The sequence below is a fragment of the Callospermophilus lateralis genome, chromosome 14 (assembly GCF_048772815.1).
Source record: "Callospermophilus lateralis isolate mCalLat2 chromosome 14, mCalLat2.hap1, whole genome shotgun sequence".
Classification (NCBI taxonomy): Eukaryota; Metazoa; Chordata; class Mammalia; order Rodentia; family Sciuridae; genus Callospermophilus; species Callospermophilus lateralis.
The window spans coordinates 49,330,363-49,350,006 of NC_135318.1; the positions used below are offsets into that span (position 1 = coordinate 49,330,363).

General features: G+C 33.7%; 1 protein-coding gene across 3 annotated transcripts in view; it reads right to left on the minus strand.

The window, feature by feature from the left end:
* Usp34 (ubiquitin specific peptidase 34) overlaps positions 1–19,644 on the minus strand; it is a 224,002-nt gene that overhangs the window by 34,305 nt on the left and 170,053 nt on the right. For all 3 annotated transcript variants that reach the window (XM_076832908.2, XM_076832907.2, XM_076832909.2), the window contains 13 exons: positions 19,381–19,534; positions 17,424–17,502; positions 15,507–15,560; positions 15,299–15,394; positions 10,430–10,494; positions 10,262–10,337; positions 10,125–10,172; positions 9,943–10,008; positions 6,220–6,300; positions 4,041–4,126; positions 3,493–3,661; positions 3,324–3,398; positions 1,937–2,088 (listed from right to left, as the gene is read on the minus strand). In XM_076832908.2, the coding sequence (XP_076689023.2) occupies positions 1,937–2,088; positions 3,324–3,398; positions 3,493–3,661; positions 4,041–4,126; positions 6,220–6,300; positions 9,943–10,008; positions 10,125–10,172; positions 10,262–10,337; positions 10,430–10,494; positions 15,299–15,394; positions 15,507–15,560; positions 17,424–17,502; positions 19,381–19,534 (1,201 nt within the window). The remainder of the gene's footprint in view (positions 1–1,936; positions 2,089–3,323; positions 3,399–3,492; positions 3,662–4,040; positions 4,127–6,219; positions 6,301–9,942; positions 10,009–10,124; positions 10,173–10,261; positions 10,338–10,429; positions 10,495–15,298; positions 15,395–15,506; positions 15,561–17,423; positions 17,503–19,380; positions 19,535–19,644) is intronic.

The window sequence follows — 19,644 nt, forward strand, 5'->3', positions numbered from 1 at the left end:
TTTTCAAAATAATGATTTGATTTCCTAGTAAACTCCAAAGGTCGCCAACAATTCTTTCAAATTTTCTAGTTATCATTTTGAACTTACAGATTTAAACATGTCTGATGTGTTTCACAATCCACACTAATTTTTCTTATTTTTGATGCTCAAGTTGTACAGTCTATGACCAGCAGAAACCTAAGCCAGCTGTTGAATCCTTTTAACATGATGTTCTTTTAACATGATAACCTCCAGGCTTTCCAGAATAAAAAAAAATATAAAAATTCCAAGATTCTCATTCATGTCTTGCCCAAAACCAAGGCACATAGTTGCAGAATAATCATTCCAACTGGATAACAATATAATTTCTAAAAGTTTAGGACAATTTTGCAATTCCTTTTGTCTTTCATGATATATCCCACTAGAAATTTACAGTTAATGTGTTCTAAAAGTACGCTAATTCCTCTCCAGTGGCTATACCACCTCCTTAATATACAGTAAGGATCACTTATTTCATTATACTCTTGATTTTTAGGGATTGCTTCTTATTTATTTATTTATTTATAATTATACAAAACATTTACATAATTCCAAAGTTAAATCTACAAAACAATTTTGTTACGTCAATCTCCCATTTCTGTGCCCACCACATTGTTCCCCTCCCACTTCCATTGTTACTCAGTTTTCTAAAAACTGTTTCTGATTTTTATAGTTAGTTCTTGATATTTGTGGTAGTTATGTCTATGAACTGCTACAAACACTGAATTAACAAAAACCAAATCATCGTTTTTAAGGAAAATACAGAATTAGGTTCCTATGAGACTTGGATCACAACAGTTTGATCAATTAATCAATATATTACTTTGTTTATGAGTATTTGTTTAAACACAGGTTCTTTAATATATACTGTTGATTCACTAACATTGAGCTTACAGCCAACAGCATTATGACTCATATCTGAATGAAACTTATCTGACACATGTATTTTCACCCTAAGGCACATTGCAACCTTCCTTGAGCTTAGGAACAGACAGCACACTTCAGCACTACACTTGGGAATCATTTAAAAACAGTGAAATCACCAATGGAAAGCATAAACATCTGAAAAACGTGGCATACATCATGAAAAGTACATTGTTTACAACATTAAAACTGAAACAAGACGGCAGAGCTTTGCCTTGTTTGACTTCAACTGGGAAAGTATGTGTCAAGCAACTCAAATTTTTCATTGCTCTGCATATGTACATCTGTAAACGACTGTGAAAGTTTCTCAAATGCTGATTTGGGCATTACAATATAGCAAGCAGGTGAATTTGCAAGTACGAATACATAAATACCATTATATACACACATTCTCTCTTAGTCTCCCTTTTCTTAAGAAGATGTCATATACTTTTTTCCACCTTATTTGTTCGGGGGTATAAAATATGCTATTTTTGTTTTGTTTTTAAGAAAGGGGAGGTTGATAGAGGGGAGTAAGGGGATTTGTATCAAACTTTATCCATGAGAAATTCCATATATTTTTAACCATAAGGGACACTACTGAACGTATACTTTGATTGTTTAACTGCTAGTCCCCCCTTTGATGGACATTTTGCTATTTTCAGTCTCTTGCTATAAGAAGTACTGTTTCAATAAATAGCTTTGTGTGTATGTTTGTGTGTGTTTGTGTGTATCTTTCTGTATTTTGGGATACATATCTAGATGTAGAGATGCTAGGTTAAAGATGACTGCATATATAATTTTGCTAAACATTTACTGTTATTTCTAACATGACTCAGACAAAGTAAAAGTTTGGTAGAAAGGACTGAAATTCTTAAGCCACAAGAATTGATGAATAGCGGTGTTATTTAAAAGGAATTATGTAATAAAAAACAAATTAATAGTGATAAAACAATTACATGAGAAGATTAAAACCAAATATACATTAAGCATTTTGAATGTTGAAACATTTCACCTTTCTGAGCGAGACTGTTCAACCAAAAGAGCAACTAAAGCTATCATCTTTTCAAGGGCAGCTGGCCTGTATTTTTCTTCTGCCAGGGAAAGGATATCTTCTTCTTCTTCTTCCTCTTCTCCTTCTTCCTCTGATAACACTTCAACTTGAGGCTAAGGAGAACAAAATCCCATTTTAGCATGATGTTAGATTTTAAGATCATCTTGACAACCACTGACTTATTTTATATAACCATTCAAGGCAGACAGTGTCAGGAACATGTATCCTGAAAAACCACCACTCAAAGACTTAATCCTAACTGAAACAGTCTAAACCATATTCAGGACATTTAGAGTGAGCTTTGTAGACCTGTAATGAATATGGTTTTCAACACTGACTTAACTAAAGGGATAAATCCTTTAATAACTTTTTATTTTTTACACTTATAAGCAAGCCCCTTAGAAGCTAAGTCAAGATAAAAAAATATGAGTATGATAAAACCATATGTTTTATTTAATAAAAATGCCAGTCACACAAAAGAAGAAATCCTCATTTAGAGAGTTTCCAGATAATCTAAATAGTAGGTATTTCAAAGGGATATTCACTACAGCTCTGAAATACAAGAGAATAAAATGATATTATGATCTAAAAAAGCAAGAGAAAAGTAGTTAAAGAGATAAAAACACTATATATCACTTTGGACCCAAAAAAGATTAAGATAGTAAAAATAGAAAATGATGGCAATTCAATGTAGTTCTCACAGACAATATAAAATTCATATAATACTTTAATACTATCAATGGACCATCTACTTAAGTTTATCAAAGTCTTCTAAAACTTTAACAGCAAAGAATTAAAAATTGGGGCTGAGGATATAGCTCAGTTGGTAGAGTGATTGCCTAGCATGCACAAGGCCCTGGGTTCAATCCCCACCCCCCCCACCACCACCACCACCGATGAATGAACGAATGAATGAGTGAATGAAGCAAGCATTAAAATTCTTGAGCTCAGTTGGTAGAGTGATTGCCTAGCATGCACAAGGCTCTAGGTTCAATCCCCAGCACCATCACCACCAATACATACATAGATACATACAGCATTAAAATTTTTGATAGTAAAAAATGTGCACCAAAACAAAACACTGCTTATAAGACTTCAAAGTAGGTGATGGCTACTTGACTATATTTATTTACTTTGTTCCAGGACCTTACCAGTGAAACTTACTTCAATTGTTTCTTCGATTGCTGTACCTATTATGATTATATTAATATCAACCAAACTTAGACCCCTAACATTACCTAATAGAAGGGATTTTTAAAAGATTCTAACATCTCATGACTGACTGTCTGATGCACACTACTGGAAATATGGCCTCCAAGTCCCTAATATAAGACAGAACTTTACTCACATTTTCAGGTCCTTTGGTTCCCATGTAAAAATGTACCATTGTAGATATGGCTTGCAATGAAAGCAAAAACTGGCTCTAAAAGAATTGATTCAAAAATTTAAATTAAAACCAAATTCTAAATACGGAAAATAAGTCCATAATCCAACAAATAAACAAGATTAAGTCTCACCTCTTCTTCACCCATTTTGGCAAACTCATAAAGGAAGGCAAAATACTCTGTAAGGTGTTTACTATGAGGTTTTACACCATGTTCCATAATTAATAACAGAGTTCTCACAAATCGAGTAACACATGAACGACCACCAATATCTTCTACTGAGGCATCCATATCATCTGACCTGAAATGCCAATTAGATATATCTTAGAGAAGTTTGAGGACAGATACTGTCTGGGAGAAAAAAAAAAAATGTTTTTAAAAACTTAAATTTATCTCACATATTTTTGTGATACTGGATACTAACTATAATAATGTAAGTAGTTATACTCCAATTACTGTGACTAAATGAATCTAAATAAAAAGACTAAGTCATAAAGTCATCTGTAGAGATTTTGCAAATACACTTTATTTTAAAAAAAATCGTCTTTTCTTGATTTGTATTATTATAGATTATGTTTAAACAAAACCATCTAAATATCTCCCTGTGGATATTTCAAAATATTTCACAGGCAGATGATCAAAAAAGCTTAAAAATTAAATGTTAAAAAAATACTTCTTACCCATCTTCCATTCCTGGCTGTAGATACAGATGAGCATGCACAGGTCTCAGTCTCTGAATCACATGGATACACAAACGCTGGAACATCTATAAAGTAAAAGATGTGAGAACTTAAGAGTCAATTCATATCATGTAACAGATTCTAAAAATTTAACATAATGAATATTCTCTACTGCCCAATTATAGTTTGCCTGCAGATGAGTTTTTGACCTTCTAAGGCTTCCTTGGAATCTCAATTAAAGACTGAAGAAAAGAGGCAAAGATAGTATTAAAAACAACATTTAAGCCAAGGTCACTGCCACACACATGTAATTGCAGTAACTTGTGATGCTGGGGCAGGAGGATCAAAGGTTCAAAGCCAGCCTCAGCAACTTAGCAAGGCCCTAAGGAACTTAGCAAAATCCGGTCTCAAAAAAGGACTGGAGAAGTGTCTCAGTGGTTAAGCGCTCCTGGGTTCAATCCCCAGTACCAGAAAAAAAACACAACAACCACCCCCCCCACAAAATTCAAAGGTATCTCAGTGGTAGAATCTGTAAGTGTATCTAGCATGCTCTGGGTTTAATACCTAGGACCAAATACAGCAACAAACAAAAAACCCAAAATCAAAAAAGAGTTTCATGACAAGGAGAAAAAAATAATCAAAAGAAAAATTTCACTAAATCTTCTTAGTTGGTAAAGATAAGTAAAAATCAAATTTAGCCTCTATCTTTGTCAGAATAGTGGAGCAAGGCAGAACAGTCACTTATCAGAGAGAGGGTCAATGGCTTGGAGAAGGAAATATGATTTAAGTTCTTCCAAGGGATACTTATATTAAGTGGATGCATATTCTCTAAAAAAGATATAAAATAGGCAAATAAGCATATGAAAAATTGTTCAATCTCATTAGATATAATAAAAATGCAAACCAAAACCACTAGGAGATACCACTTCATATCCACCTGGATAGCTGAAATAAATTAGAGTAGCAAGTTTTGGAGAAGATATGATGAAACTGGAACCCTCATACATCAGTGGGAGAAATGTAAAATGATGCAGTCACTAAGAACTGTCTGGTAGCTTAAAATGTTAAATATAAGAGTGACCACATCACCTACCAATTCCACTTTTACACATTTACCAAAAAGAAATGAAAATAATATTCAAGTAAAAATTTACACATAAATGTTTCTATCAGAATTCAAATTAGCCAAAAAGTAGAAACATCTCAAATGTTTCTAAACTGCTGAATGGATAAATAAAATTTATCCATTCAATGGAATATTACTTGGTAAAAAAATAAAATAAAAATGAGAGAGAGAGAGAGAGAGAGAGAGAGAGAGAGAGAAAGAATGGATGCATGTTATAACATGAATAAATCCTAAAAAGATTGCTAAATAAAAGTAGCAAGTCACAACTGAATACATACTGTATGATTTCATTTATATGAAATGATCACAAAGGCAAATCCACAGATATAGAAAGAAGCTTAGTAACTGTCAGGAGTGGAGAATAATAGGGTTAATAAAAAAGGAACTGACCGATAATGAAATATGGGGTGTCTTGGAGGGGGGAATGATAAATGTTCTAAAGTCAAAAGTTACAGTTCCACAACACTGTAAATATTAAAAACAAAAACAAACAGAAACCCCGCCCCCCCCCCCGAAAAAAAACAAACCAGCCCACTAAATTTTACCCTATTTCAATTACAATTGGAAAGGGGCATAAAATATAGATTAAGTTTTTGGTTTTGTGTCACAAGTGACTACAAAGTTATATTTAAAATTTCATTACATAGTTTTCCCTTAAAATTTAGGGGACACAAATGGATTCATTTGATAATTCAGACTCTGTCAGAAATAAACAACATTCCATTGATTCAACTCTCATTACATTACTCTATCATGGTTAGAATATCTAAGGATCTAAAAAAGAATCAGTATAGGTCATAAAGAATCCAGGATACGATCTGAAAAAAAAAAGAAAGGCAATTAGAGCGTTATCTTGCTGTATCTAGGAAATATTTATGGTTTTTATCTCTTAATTAGTGATAGCTGATGTTGAGAGATGCTGAGAAAACAAAAGCAAAATTATTTTTATGGGAGAAGGCAGATCTTTTCAAACTGTTATCCTAGGTTAAGACATATTCACATGCAAATTTAGAATTAAATTGAAAGCTTTTCCATTTTCAAATTTTTTCTTACCTGTCTCACTATTTGATTAGGGCACTTTATCAGTATCTGCATTGGCCACCAGTCATCATCAGCCATTCGGTCTAGAAACCACTGTTAAGAAAACAGAACATACAATAAGTGTTGGCGAGGATGTGGGGGAAAAAGTACACTCATGCACTGCTGGTGGGACTGCAAATTGGTCCAGCCAATATGGAAAGCGGTATGGAGATTTCTTGGAAAACTTGGAATGGAACCACCATTTGACCCAGCTGTCCCTCTCGTGGGTCTATACCCAAAGGACTTGAAAACAGCATACTTCAGGGATACAGCTACATCAATGTTTATAGCAGCACAATTCACAATAGCTAAACTGTGGAACCAACCCAGATGCCCTTCAACAGATGAAATGGATTAAAAAAAAAGGTGGCATATATACACAATGGAATATTACTCAGCAATAAAAGAGAATAAAATCATGGCATTTGCAGGTAAATGGATGGAGTTAGAAGATAATGCTAAGTGAAGTTAGCCAATCCCCAGAAACAAATGCTGAATGTTTTCTTTGATATAAGGAGGCTAATTCATAGTGAGATAGGGAGCAAGAGCATGAGAGGAATAGACAAACTCTAGATAGGAAAGAGGAGTTGGAGGGGAAGGGAGGGGCATGGGGTAATTAATGATGGTGAAATGTGATGATCATTACTATCAAAGTACATGAATTGGTATGAATATACTATGTATATAACCAGAGATATGAAAAATTGTGCTCTATATATGTAATAAGAATTGTAATGCATTCTGCTGTCATGTATAAATAAAAAAAATTTAAAAAAACAGAACATCATTTCAACATTCAAGCAATACTTGTTAAATTAGATTTAAAAAAAGGGAGGGGGAACCACTGAAGATTTTACTTCTAATTATGTTCTGATCATTTTAACTTCTTACTGAAACAACTTCTCTAATTGTTAGAAAGCCTTACATCTAAAATAAGGTTCACCTCATTATACAACTCCAAGGATGCCATTTATATATTAGTACATAACCTGCATGATGGCAACCTGAGGTAGTTAACATAATACATAATACTTCCTTTTAGATCTCATAAATGTAACATTGTCCAATCTCTTGTTTCTATTAATAATAGGATCTCAGTATGAAACAAAAAAAATTATGACTAATTATGAGTCTCTGGATCTATCAAATAGCCATGAGGAGGGAGGGGAACAAAGGTATGGGCTGAATAATATGAAGACAATATAGTCTTTTGACTATAAGCATGTGGAAAATCCCACAGAAGATGGCATGGAGAGAAAATGGCATGGAAAGAAAAAAAAAAAAAAAGATGTTAACTATTACAGATGAAAGAGTTTTAAAGAGACAAATGCAAAATATAAACATTGTTAAATAGTTCATTCAAACTGAGTGCAAAACAAAATTTCGAGATAAAGAAAACTGAATACAAAGTGGGTATTAGAAGACATTGGGCTAGGGTTGTGGCTCAGTGGTAGAGTACTTGCCTAGCATGTGTGAGGTACTGGGTTCGATCCTCAGTACTACATAAAAAAATAAGTAAATAAAGTTCTTAAAAAAAAGACATTAAGGAATCATTTCTAATTTTCCTGGGATTAAATGGAATTCTAGTGATAGTTTAAAAAGTTATCATCTATTAGAAATATATACTAAGTGTTTATAGACCGAAAATAGTTATCTGGTTTAGCTTGAAAAGACTTTGCCTGAAAAAGGCATGGAGGCATAGAAAGAGATGTAACAGAATGAAAGAATATTATCTGTTGAAATTAGGTAATAGGTACAGGCAAGTTCATTATGACTTTCCATTTTTGTGCATGTTTCCAAATTTTCACTATGAAGTTTACTTATTTGTTTTTGTGGTACTGGAGATGGAACCCAGGAGTGCTCAACCCCTGAGCTATATGTCCCCAGCCCTTTTTAATTTTAATTTCATTAAGCTGCCTAAGCTGGCTTCATTCTTGTGATCCTCTTGCCTCAATCTCCCAAGTTGCTGGGATTATAGGTATGCACCACTAAGCCTAGCTTAACTACAAAGTTTTTAACAGTCATACATTGTGTATGAAATTTCTAATGATCAGATCCTCTTATTGTCTTACTATAAGGTAAAACTAAATGACTTTTTAAAATGAACTTTAAAAATTAGTCTAAATAAGTTTTAAACCAATTTCATCAATTGCACATTATGCTGCTATCTCCAACCTCTAGAAAATCCTAAAATCTGAATTCCTAGAGAGGTTTACAACTCTTTTTAGTTGCTTATCAGAAGTTATTATATTAAGATGGTAATATGGCTGTCATTAACCGAGTAGATTACCTTGAGGAGTGTATCTTTCTTAAAACTGAGGAAACTAAAATTAGACATAAGATGTATACTAGGAATGGGTGGATGGGGGTTAGGTGTTTTAAAGCATTTTCTAATAACATTCTAAAGAAGTTTGGCTCAGTGATAGAGTGCTTGCCTGGCATGTGTGAGGCATTGGGTCTGATCCTCAGTACCACATAAAAATAAGTAAATAAAATAAAGATATTATGTCCATCTACAAATTAAAAATAAATTGCTAAGAATAACCTGGGTGTGGTGGTGCAGACCTGTATCCTAGCAGCTGGGGAGGATGAGGCAGGAGGACTGCAAGTTCAAAACCAGCCTCAGCAATTAAGTGAGGCCTTAAGCCATTCAGTGAGATCCTGTCTTTAATAAAATACAAAAAGAGTTGGGGATGTGGCTTAGTAGTTAAGCACCCATGGGTTTAATCCTCAGTATTAAAAAAAAAAAAAAAGTTTTTTTTGGGGGGAGTATTTTATTTTTTTAATTTTGCTAAGAGTAGATCTTAAATGTCTTCATGCATACACATAAATGGTGCCTAACGGTAAAGGATATATGAATTAACCTGTGGTATACATTTCATGACATATACATATATTAAAACATTACATTGAAAATCTTGAATATATACAATTTTTGACAAATATTTATTTCTTTTAGTTGTACACAATGCCTATTTATTTATTTATAAAAAAGAGGAGAGAGAGAGAATTTTTTAATATTTATTTTTCAGTTTTCGGTGGATACAACATCTTTATCTTATTTTATGTGGTGCTGAAGATCAAACCCAGCGACCCATGCATGCCAGGTGAGCACGTTACTGCTTGAGCCACATCCTCAGCCCTTTATTTATTTATTTTTATGTGGTGCCTAGAATCGAACCCAGGGCCTTGCACGCACCAGGCGAGTGCTCTACCGCTGAGCCACAACCCAGCCCCGAATATATACAATTTTTATTTGTCAATTATACCTTAATAATACCAGAAAAAAACAAAAATACAACCAAAAAATATCTGGGGATGGGAGTGTAACTCAATAGTAGAGCTCTTCTTATCATGTGTGCTTCTCGAAGCCCCTGGTTTAATCCCAGCACCATCAAAACAAGTTATAAAAAAAAATTCTGAACATCTTTAAAGTCTTCTATATTTTTTCCCTCTGTAACAGAAGGGGAAAAAAAAAACCTCAAGAATTTTAAAATAACTGATTATTTAGTCTGTAATAAATTTGATACAAAAATTCTACTTTTTTAGCTATAAAATATAGGAAAAGATGATTAGACTAGGTTCCCTATGATTTATAACAGATAAAATAATTTTGCAGTAATATTTTAGTTAAGAACAAAAGAAAAACAAAAAAGAAAATCATAAACTATGTATTATTTGAATTATTCACCTCACCTCACAAGCTGCTTGACTATTATTAAACTGTTTGGTCAGTAGTTCAATCCACTGAAGCATTGTGGGCTAAAAAAGAAAATAAATAAAAGAAGTCAGTCAGTCAAGGCACAGGGACTCCTGAGCCAAAGAGACAAAAACCAAAAGATAACTGATAACACAAATCTACAAAACAGAACACATACCTTTTCTTTTGAATGAATAAATGTCTCTAGGACAAAAGACGTGCTTAACTGTAAGAAAAGATAAAAATAAGAAAAAAAAGGTTTTAATCATTTTAAATTGACAAATTTGATGAACTTATCTGAAGTTTATATATTACCTTTGCTGTCATTAGAGATACAGCTTTAGGGTCTGGTAATGTACTTGGAATACAACTACACAACTGCCACATAAACCTAGAATTTAAAAAGAAAAACTTAAAATTCTTACAGAAGAACATTTTAAAAATTAAAATAAAAAAACACTGCACCAAATTCACCTAACTTACCCAAAATATGTGTGTTCAAAAATGTTTTTATCTTGAAGAAACTGCATGTTGTCATGCCAAATCCACTGAGGGGGAAAAAAATGTTAACATCAGGTTCCAGAAGGTAGATTATTTCATTATATTTTAACCAATACTTTTCTTAGACCAAAACTAAAACAACAAAACCTGAAAAACTATAAAAGAAAAAAGTATGTGCGCTTAAAATTCATGTATTTCCTGGTTAAAAACAAAAAAACAAACAAAAAACCCCCAGAAAATTAGTTACTAAACCTACTCTGTCCTTCATCTAGCTACCTCAAGCAATTGTGGGCCTTTAACATACTTTATAAATGTTTTCAAAGTACGAATTCTGAAATTCTGTCCATCTTGAAAATCAAATATATAAATCAAGAATACCTAAGTTGTGTTCCATTTTGGTAAGAATAGGTTATAAGAGAAGGCTTATATTTAAATGTTGGCAAAAAAAAAAAAAAAAAAATTTAAGTTTGGCCAGCCTAAATGAAAAGTGATTTCTTTGTATACTATAAACCAACAGGATCACTCTATGTTTGTGTTCATTTATCTCTTAAAAGGCCTAAACATGCTTTAAGCTTTTGTAGACAGTTCTCTTAAAAATAAAAAAAAAAATCTGGTATAGGGGATTGAACCTAATTTCCTATGCAGGCTAAAAGTATGTGTTCTACCCCTGAGCTACACAACCAACCCAATAAAAATATTTTTATCTAGAACAAATTTATATTCTGATTACTGATATTACTGGCTGTATTTCTTTATTTTCTGTTTTTGGTACTGGAGATTAAATGCAGGAGGGCTTTATCACTGAGCTATATCCCCATCCCATTTTCTGATTTTGAGATGGAGTCTCAATATGTCACTTAGGGTCTAAGTTGTTGAGGCTGGAATTGTTATCTTCCTGCCTCCTGAGTCACTGTGACTACAGGTGTGTGCCACTGCTCCTGACTTACTGGCTGTATTTCTTAGAACTGCATTTCTGTATTTTGGCATTTGAGGTGGCAGGTTCATCTTTCATTAAGAATCCCAACCCTATCTTTAATTCTCCCCCTAAAAATTTTTAATTACTTCTACCTGCCTCCCCAGCCTACTACCCTGGCCTAGAAGCAGCTCTTATAATCATCTATTAGGGCTCCTGATCCACAATGATATTTGAGAAATTGTAGAAACAGTAATTCAATAGTCTACTTTAAAGTCCTTGAGCATTTCCAGGCTTCAGCTCTCTACAGAGCTGCAGTCTGGAGGGCAGTCTTACCACATTCTGTCTATCTCATTATATACCTCTTCAGAGCAAGGGAGCTCCATTCCAAACTTGATCCTTCTAGCCATGAAGTCAATATTATATCCAGGTCCCTTTTAACCCATGTGAACCTCATTTTTGGTCACCACCATCTGCTTCTGGACCTAACACCTATATAGTCTCTGGGTTTCCACCATACTCAGTGCTTTTAGTTGTGCTCTATTTTTGTTATACAGAAACATTCATGTTGTTTTTTTAAATACTACTTTTTATACTTTATCAATAATGTGTTTAGGAACAACTGGGAAAGTTAAGTGTGAAACCACTGCACTGCATTATTAGAATTTCCCTAGCTATTTTCTATATTATGATCCAATTTCATCTTGGTCATTCATCCTTCAATTAACTAAATATCACAGCCCAATAATTCACCTTTCAATTCCTAGAGCAAAATTTGTCCTTCTTTGCTGGGGAGATGGGGGTGTACTAGCGATTGAACTCCGGGGCATTCAACCACTGAGCCACGTCCCCAGTCCTATTTTGTATTTTATTTAGAGACAGATCTTACTGAGTTGTTTAGCGCATCTCTTTTGCTGAGGCTGGCTTTGAACTTACTATCTTTCTGCCTCAGCCTCCTGAGCTGCTGGGATTACAGCCCTTTTTTTAATGAAATCTCATGGGGCTGGGGATGTGGCTCTGGGATATAACACTTTTCCTCACAACCAGGAGGCTCTGGGTTTGATCCCCAGCACCACCAAATTTAAAAAAGAAAGAAATGAATTGGCATCTCATGATATTGCACCAGCTGGCCTTGAACTCTTGGGCTTAAGCAATCCTCTCATCTGAGCCTTCCAAGTGCTGGGATTAAGGCATAAGCCAGCTCTTATGTAATATTCTCTTTGCCTAAGGATTCTTCACAAAATTACCTCCTCTTAAATTTTCAAGTCTCAATTTACAGTTAACCTCCTAGAACTGACACTTAACCAGGAATCCCTATTAATTACCCTTTCTGAGAATTTCATTTGTATTGTGTTAAGTCATTACAATTTTTAATAAGTTTATTTAATTTAATCTCTTGTCTGGTTCTAAAATTTCATCTGTCAACTTTTGGAAAAGCATACTAAATAGCTATACTTAAATAAACCTATCAGACCAGATTCCAGTTAATACCTACATCAATGTTAAGTTTATACGTATTTTAAACATTTTAACTTAATTTTTAATAAAATATTATTAAAAATTTATTTTAAAAAACAATCACAGGATAAAATGATTGTTTTAGGTCTGTAATCAGGAATATGCTAATGTACTTAGTAGAGCCTGCTTTTCTTCTTATAGTAAAGGTCTGAGATTTCCTTTTGTCACAATTTTTTTTCCCCCCAGAATGATCTGGAAAGCTCTGGGGGTTCCTGGGACCATTACAGAAGGTCTGTGAGTTCAAAACAATTTTCTCAGTAAAACTGTTAACTCTCATTTTCTCCTGATCATACAATGAGATTTCCCAGATGAGTGAGATCACAAGATAGAATGCAGAAACTGTTATGAGAATCCAGTTGTTTTGTCTCAAATTGGACATTAAAGAGATCTGCAAAAACTTAAAACAGGGCCACTTTTCTGAGTTGTTTTGTTCAGGAAAAAAATAGATATTACTTACAAAATGTAATTTATGTAAGCCTGTACTTAGTTCATTTTTGTTGTTTTTTAAATTGCTCTAAAATTTTAAGTTCTAATGTGGTAAATATTGGAAGGCATATTTTTTTTAAAAATCGTATTTTTAAAGTTCTCTAATGCAGTGTAGAGGTAACTAAGGATTAAACAAAGGAGTGCTTTACCTGTAAACTACTATACATCCAATAGTCCTTTTTATTTTTTCTTTAATGGTGCTGGAAATCAAACTCAGGGCCTCATGCTTTCCAGATTACCACTCAGCCACATCCCTAGCCCCACCCTCCAGTCTAACCAAATTGTTGAGGCTGACATGGAACTTGCAATCCTCCTGATTCAGCCTCCGGAGTTGCTGGGATTACACCAGCATGCATGGCAAGGTCAACAATAACTTTTAAAAATACAAAGGAGGGTGGGCTTGTAGCTCAGGGGTAGAGCATCGACCTAGCACATGAGGCACTGGGTTCCATCCTAGCAGCACATAAAAGTAAATGAAATGAAATAGTTATTTTATCCATTTACAACTAAAACTTAAAAATAAAAAAGAATATTAAAAAATCCTGAGACCAGTAAGTTTGGGAACCACTGATGTAATAAACAATATACATCAAGGTTTTCCTTAAAATTTCATTTTATTTCACATGTGGGTTAATAGCCATTAAATATTTTGAATCCAAGAGCATTCTACCATAGAGCTATGTGCTATGTTCCAACCAAGTCCACTGTTTTTTTGTTTGTTTATTTGTTTTGTTTTGTTTTTGGTGTGTGTGTGGGGCAGGGGTGTGTGTGTGTGCTGGGGATTGAACCTAGGGCTTTGTGCATGGCAAGGCAAGAACTCTACTAAGTTATATCCAAGTCCACTCAGTTTTAAGACTTGATTCCAACAGTGAAAAAGTAATTATTTTATTCCTTATAGTAAAAGTCTAGATGGAAAAATATTTATCAGATATTCCTTTCTGGAGAAGATCTACTTTCTATATTTATGGCTTCCTGTGTTTCACGGACATGATACACATTTCATTACATAACCAATAATGTACTAATACTACCACCACCACCAAAGAAAAAGCCTCATTATTGCAAATGAGATATTTTTTTTTTTTTTTTTAAAGAAAGAACTTTTTAATATTTATTTTTTAGTTATCGGCGGACACAACATCTTTGTTTGTACGTGGTACTGAGAATCGAACCCGGGCCGCACGCATGCCAGGCGAGCGCGCTACCACTTGAGCCACATCCCCAGCCCAAATGAGATATTTTTTAACATACAAAATAAATTTTAAATTTATTTCAAATGCACTGTAGGATCAGTATACAACTTGGTGGTGGAGTGCTTGCCTGGTATTCATGAAGCATTGCATTTGATACCCAGCACCACCCAGACCCAACCAAAACAAAACCCCCAAATCTTAAATGCATACTTAAATGTTTATCTGATTCATGAAGAAGAAGGAACAAACCATCCAATACAAGAGACAGAAAATTATCAACCTCATGAATCATTTGTGAGCATATCCTCATTCCATTAATCCTTTCAGCTTTCTAATTTTCTCCGATAATTATTTTCAACTTCCTTTAATTTCACATTTTTCATTCTCCTGTCTTATGTCAGTATTATCAAGACTACTGATTAAAATATTCTTGAAATCTACATGGAGCCAGGCATGGTTGTACATGCTTACAATCCCAGCTAGTGTAGGCAAGGGCAGGAGGATCACAATTTTGAGGCCAACCTCAGCAACTTGGCAAGACACTGTCTCAAAAATAAAAAATAAAAAGGGATGGAGATGTAGTTCAGGGTTAGAGCACCCCTGGGTTCAATCTGCAAAGAAGACACACAAAAAAAAAAATCTACATGGGAACTACAGATATCAATGTTGTATAATCTGTAGAATTCCTTGCATAAACAGTTAAATAGTTCAAACTACTACCAAAGTCAAATGAACATTTACCTCCAATAACTCTGATGAAACATCAAATTTGTATTCTCTGCCATTTTCTTCTTCTGGTTCCATACGCTTGTAAAACAGCATATATGCACTGTGTGTCTTTCAGAGGCAAAAAAAAAAGTATAGTCTCATTGTGACAAGGTATAACTCTAAAATTAGACATTGTAGAAGAAAACAATATAAAATTATGATACATGAAATAAATGATTACCTTTTCAAAGGAGAAATCCATAAATTTATCTGTAACAGAATCATAGGTCTTCGTCTGTTTAAAAAAAAATTTTGCTTTACAAAATGAATTTATTCAGCTATACTTATGTAAAAATTATTTCATAAACAGCTATTTAATACTTCAAAGTAAGTTGAAAATAGTTTTCAAATTATATTGCATTCATAAAAAACACATGTATATGGTTTTCAGATAGAGAGTGCTATAAAACTGAGATAGAAAATTTCCGTGTAAAAAAGGAAAACAAAAGTAGGTGTGGCAAGGAAACAGTTGGTCTGGATCTAATTTTTGTAAATGTGATAAGTAAGCAGAACTATCAATTTTAAACTGTATATTCTCAGTAACCCTGTAAATAAGAAAAATACTACAAAAATACTTTATAGGCAAAATGTTGTCATATATTTTGAGATTTCAAAATATAATCCATATGTACTCAACCAATTCTTAAAAAACAAAAAGTTTGAGCCTTAGAGTTATGAATTTTTGCAGATAAAATGGATTTGTTAGTATATACATAAGGAATGTAACTGACAGGTGACAGAGAACTAAGTATCAGAAAAAGGCATCAGTCAACCAAAGATATCACAAAAGAAATCATGGAAAAGAAAACAAAACAGAAGGAAAGAGAAGAGTGAAGGTATGAGAGATGAGATCTAAGTAAGAGCACCACGAAATATAGGAAGATGAATTTATAGAGAAAACTGCACATGTGAAATATAGAGTTCAGTGGTGGGGCTACTAAATCATTAGATATTAAAGTTCTACTGGAAATTCTGCAGAATTCTAAGTTGTGACAGAAAATATTTTTTAAAAGGCCAAAAGGGGGAAGGGAGCAACTGACAAGGAGGATTATGGGCATGATAATGATAAGAGAGAAATCTGTTTCTGAAAACACAGACTCAAAACTTTTTGTTCAAGGTACTTTATCAAAAATATGTAAAAGAACATTAAAATAAAATGGACCTGTGATTTGGTAAACTACCGTTTAAGTACCTTTTAAGAGAACCCTGTAACTAACTTATCCCTTTCTTTTCAGGAAAAACTCCATTAAAAAAAAAAATGTCCTGGAAATAACATCTAGAGATGTTTGATTTAGTGATAGGTCGAATGCTAAGTAAATAATAACTTTCCTTCACATTTCCAAATGTTAGCAACTGGACAATGCTTTCTATTCAGAACAGTAGACAAGAGGACCAAGAAGCAATGAGAAGTCTTTCATTAAAACCTAAAATGGTTACAACCAGAAGTTATTTCAATTTCTGACCTGTGAGAATCAACAGGTTTATTTCTGTGTTTAATTTTTCCTCCTGGTGTTGGTGACAAACCCAGGGTCTCACATATGTAGGCAAGCACTGTACTAATAATGAGCCACATCCTTAGCCCAATAATGCTCCTATTAAAACAGCTTTCAGGAAACTGGTACTACGCCAGGATAAATTATTTTAACAAAGGAGTTCCTTTTCTAACCCGTAACTAGTGTTAGTAAGATTGCCGGTGCCTTCAAAAAGCATTAAAATAATAAAAAGACTTCCTTGGGCAAGATTTTTGAGATTACATCAAGAAATGATAATTTCTTTTTGCTCTAATTCCATAGAATTCATTGAGTAAACAATATGTTCCATCATAATGCTTTTGGCAATATAATTTAATTTCTGTACTATTATTTAACTCTATTTTTAAGACTTAACTTTTTGATCAGACTGCTTGAGGGCAAAAACAGTAATTTTTAAATATTTCCTGAGTGTCTTGTGTATACTATGAATGTTCTAAACTTCCAATACATATCAATAAACTTTGGATTTAAAAATAGCAATTATAAAAAAGTTATAAAACCTTGTTATTGGATTTTATGATACCTGAAAAGTCACAAACCATTTATAATTCCTAAATGAAACTTACCGTCATCTCTCCACCAAAACACTCAGAGGCAAGTTGAGCAGAATCAAAAGGTTTTACCTCAGCATCATTAAAAAGGTACCTAAAACAAAACACATAGCATCGATCAACATGCATGTATATAATAAATCTCTATACTTGTCACAATTTTCACAATATTGAGATGATATGCTAATAGGTGGCAAATACTGATCAAATTATTATTTCATGAGTTAAAGTCTAACAAGTTTTTGATTTTACAACTCCTGGACACTACTAGAAGTTGGGAATGGAATTTCCTAACAGTCACGACCACCTTAAAATCTGACAGATCAGTCTGGGGATGTAGCTTAGTGGTATAGTGTTTGCCTACCCTGTGCAAATCTTTGGGTTCAATCCCTAGCACCACAAAAGAAAAAAAAATACTGATAAATCCATTACAACTTAATATTAACAAAAACAAGGAATAGAAACTTTATTTAAATATAACACGTAAAGCTATTATATGAGAAAGAGAACTTAGTCTTTGAAACTTTCTGGGCTAGGGTTGTGGCTCAAGTGATAAAGTGCTCGCCTAGCACTGGGTTCAATCCTCAGCACCACATACAAATAAAATAAAGATATTGTGTTCACCTTTAAAAAAAAAAAAAAACCTAAAACATATATATTATTTAAAAAAAAATAAAAGAGGGCTGGGGATGTGGCTCAAGCGGTAGCATGCTCGCCTGGCATGCGTGCGGCCCGGGTTAGATCCTCAGCACCACATACAAACAAAGATGTTGTGTCCGCGGAAAACAAAACAAAACAAAATAAATAAATATTTTAAAAAACTCTCTCTCTCTTAGAGAGATAGAGATAGATAGATAGATAGATAGATAGAGAGAGAGAGAGAGGTGGGAACTTTCAAAGATAACCATTTCAAAATTTATGATCAAGCAGGGTGTGGTGGCACACACCTGGAATCCCAGTAGCTCAGGCAGCTGAGGCAGGAGGATCGTGAGTTCAAAGCCAGCCTTAGCAACTTATCGAAGCTCTATCTAAAAATATTTAAAGAAAGGGATGGGAAGCCAGGCATGGTGGCATGCAATTGTAATCCCAGTGTTGGAGGCTGAGGCAAGAGGATCATAAGTTCAAAACCAGCCTCAGCTACTTAGTGAGACCCTGTCTTAAAAGAAAAATAAAAAGAGCTGGGGATGTGGTTCAGTGGCTACAAAGCCCTGGGTTCAATCCCTGGTACCAAAAAAGTAAAGAAAGAAAGGGAAAAAAATTAACAACTACCAAAAAGATTCAAAATATATTTATGGAAATTGGTAAGAAAAGTAAAAGACACCATGGACACAATGACTGAATGGGTGAGAAGTACCAGCTGAAAGAAACTATTTTGCTAACTACAGATCAATTAACAGTTGTCTAATTTTTTCAAAGCAATATCCCTGAAACTGAGCACAATGCCTAGGCATACATATACTATCTACAGAGGATACCAAAGACCACAAAACAGTTATTTGGTACTCACTTAATAATTTCCCACTGTTAATTTCATAAAAGAAAATAAATGTGTGGGTAGGAAAAGGCAAGGTTTTCTAGAGTGGAACATAGAAATAACTTGCAATTGGCATACATGAGGACTTTATGGCGCCCTATAGAAGGCATTCAGCAAAGTGAATGAATACAGAGAAGGTAAGATTTGGAATGAGCAATTTTGACTATGAATTTCCTAAGACTGTGTGTAAAAATCTATGCTTATTCTTCTGAGGAAAGCATTCATCAAATGCTCGAGAATTCAGAGACCCATAAGTTTAAGAACTGATTCATAGTTTTTTGAAAGTCATTCTCATTTAAAAATTTTCTTTTCCTTATTCATTTCAGAAAGTTAAAAACTGAATACACCTGAAAACTACTTTAAACTCATACCTTAAAAATGGGGAAAAGAGGGGAAGAAAGTTAAAAATTCAAAGCAAAAAACATTTTAAAAACTCACCATTTATTATTTTTATAAGCATGTGGATTGACTATATCTCTGATGAAGCTATAATAGTGCCCACCATCTGCCGTTCCTGTGTGAACAGTCACTCCTATCAAGTCATACTCATAGCTCTCTGTGTCTTTTGAATGATCACTGACTTCCTTAAAACCTGAAATAATGTACATAAAATGGCAATAATTTTGATAACTGCCTAACAGTGACATATTAGGATCACTTTTTATACTCTGAATATAAAATAGGCACAACTACTTCATATAT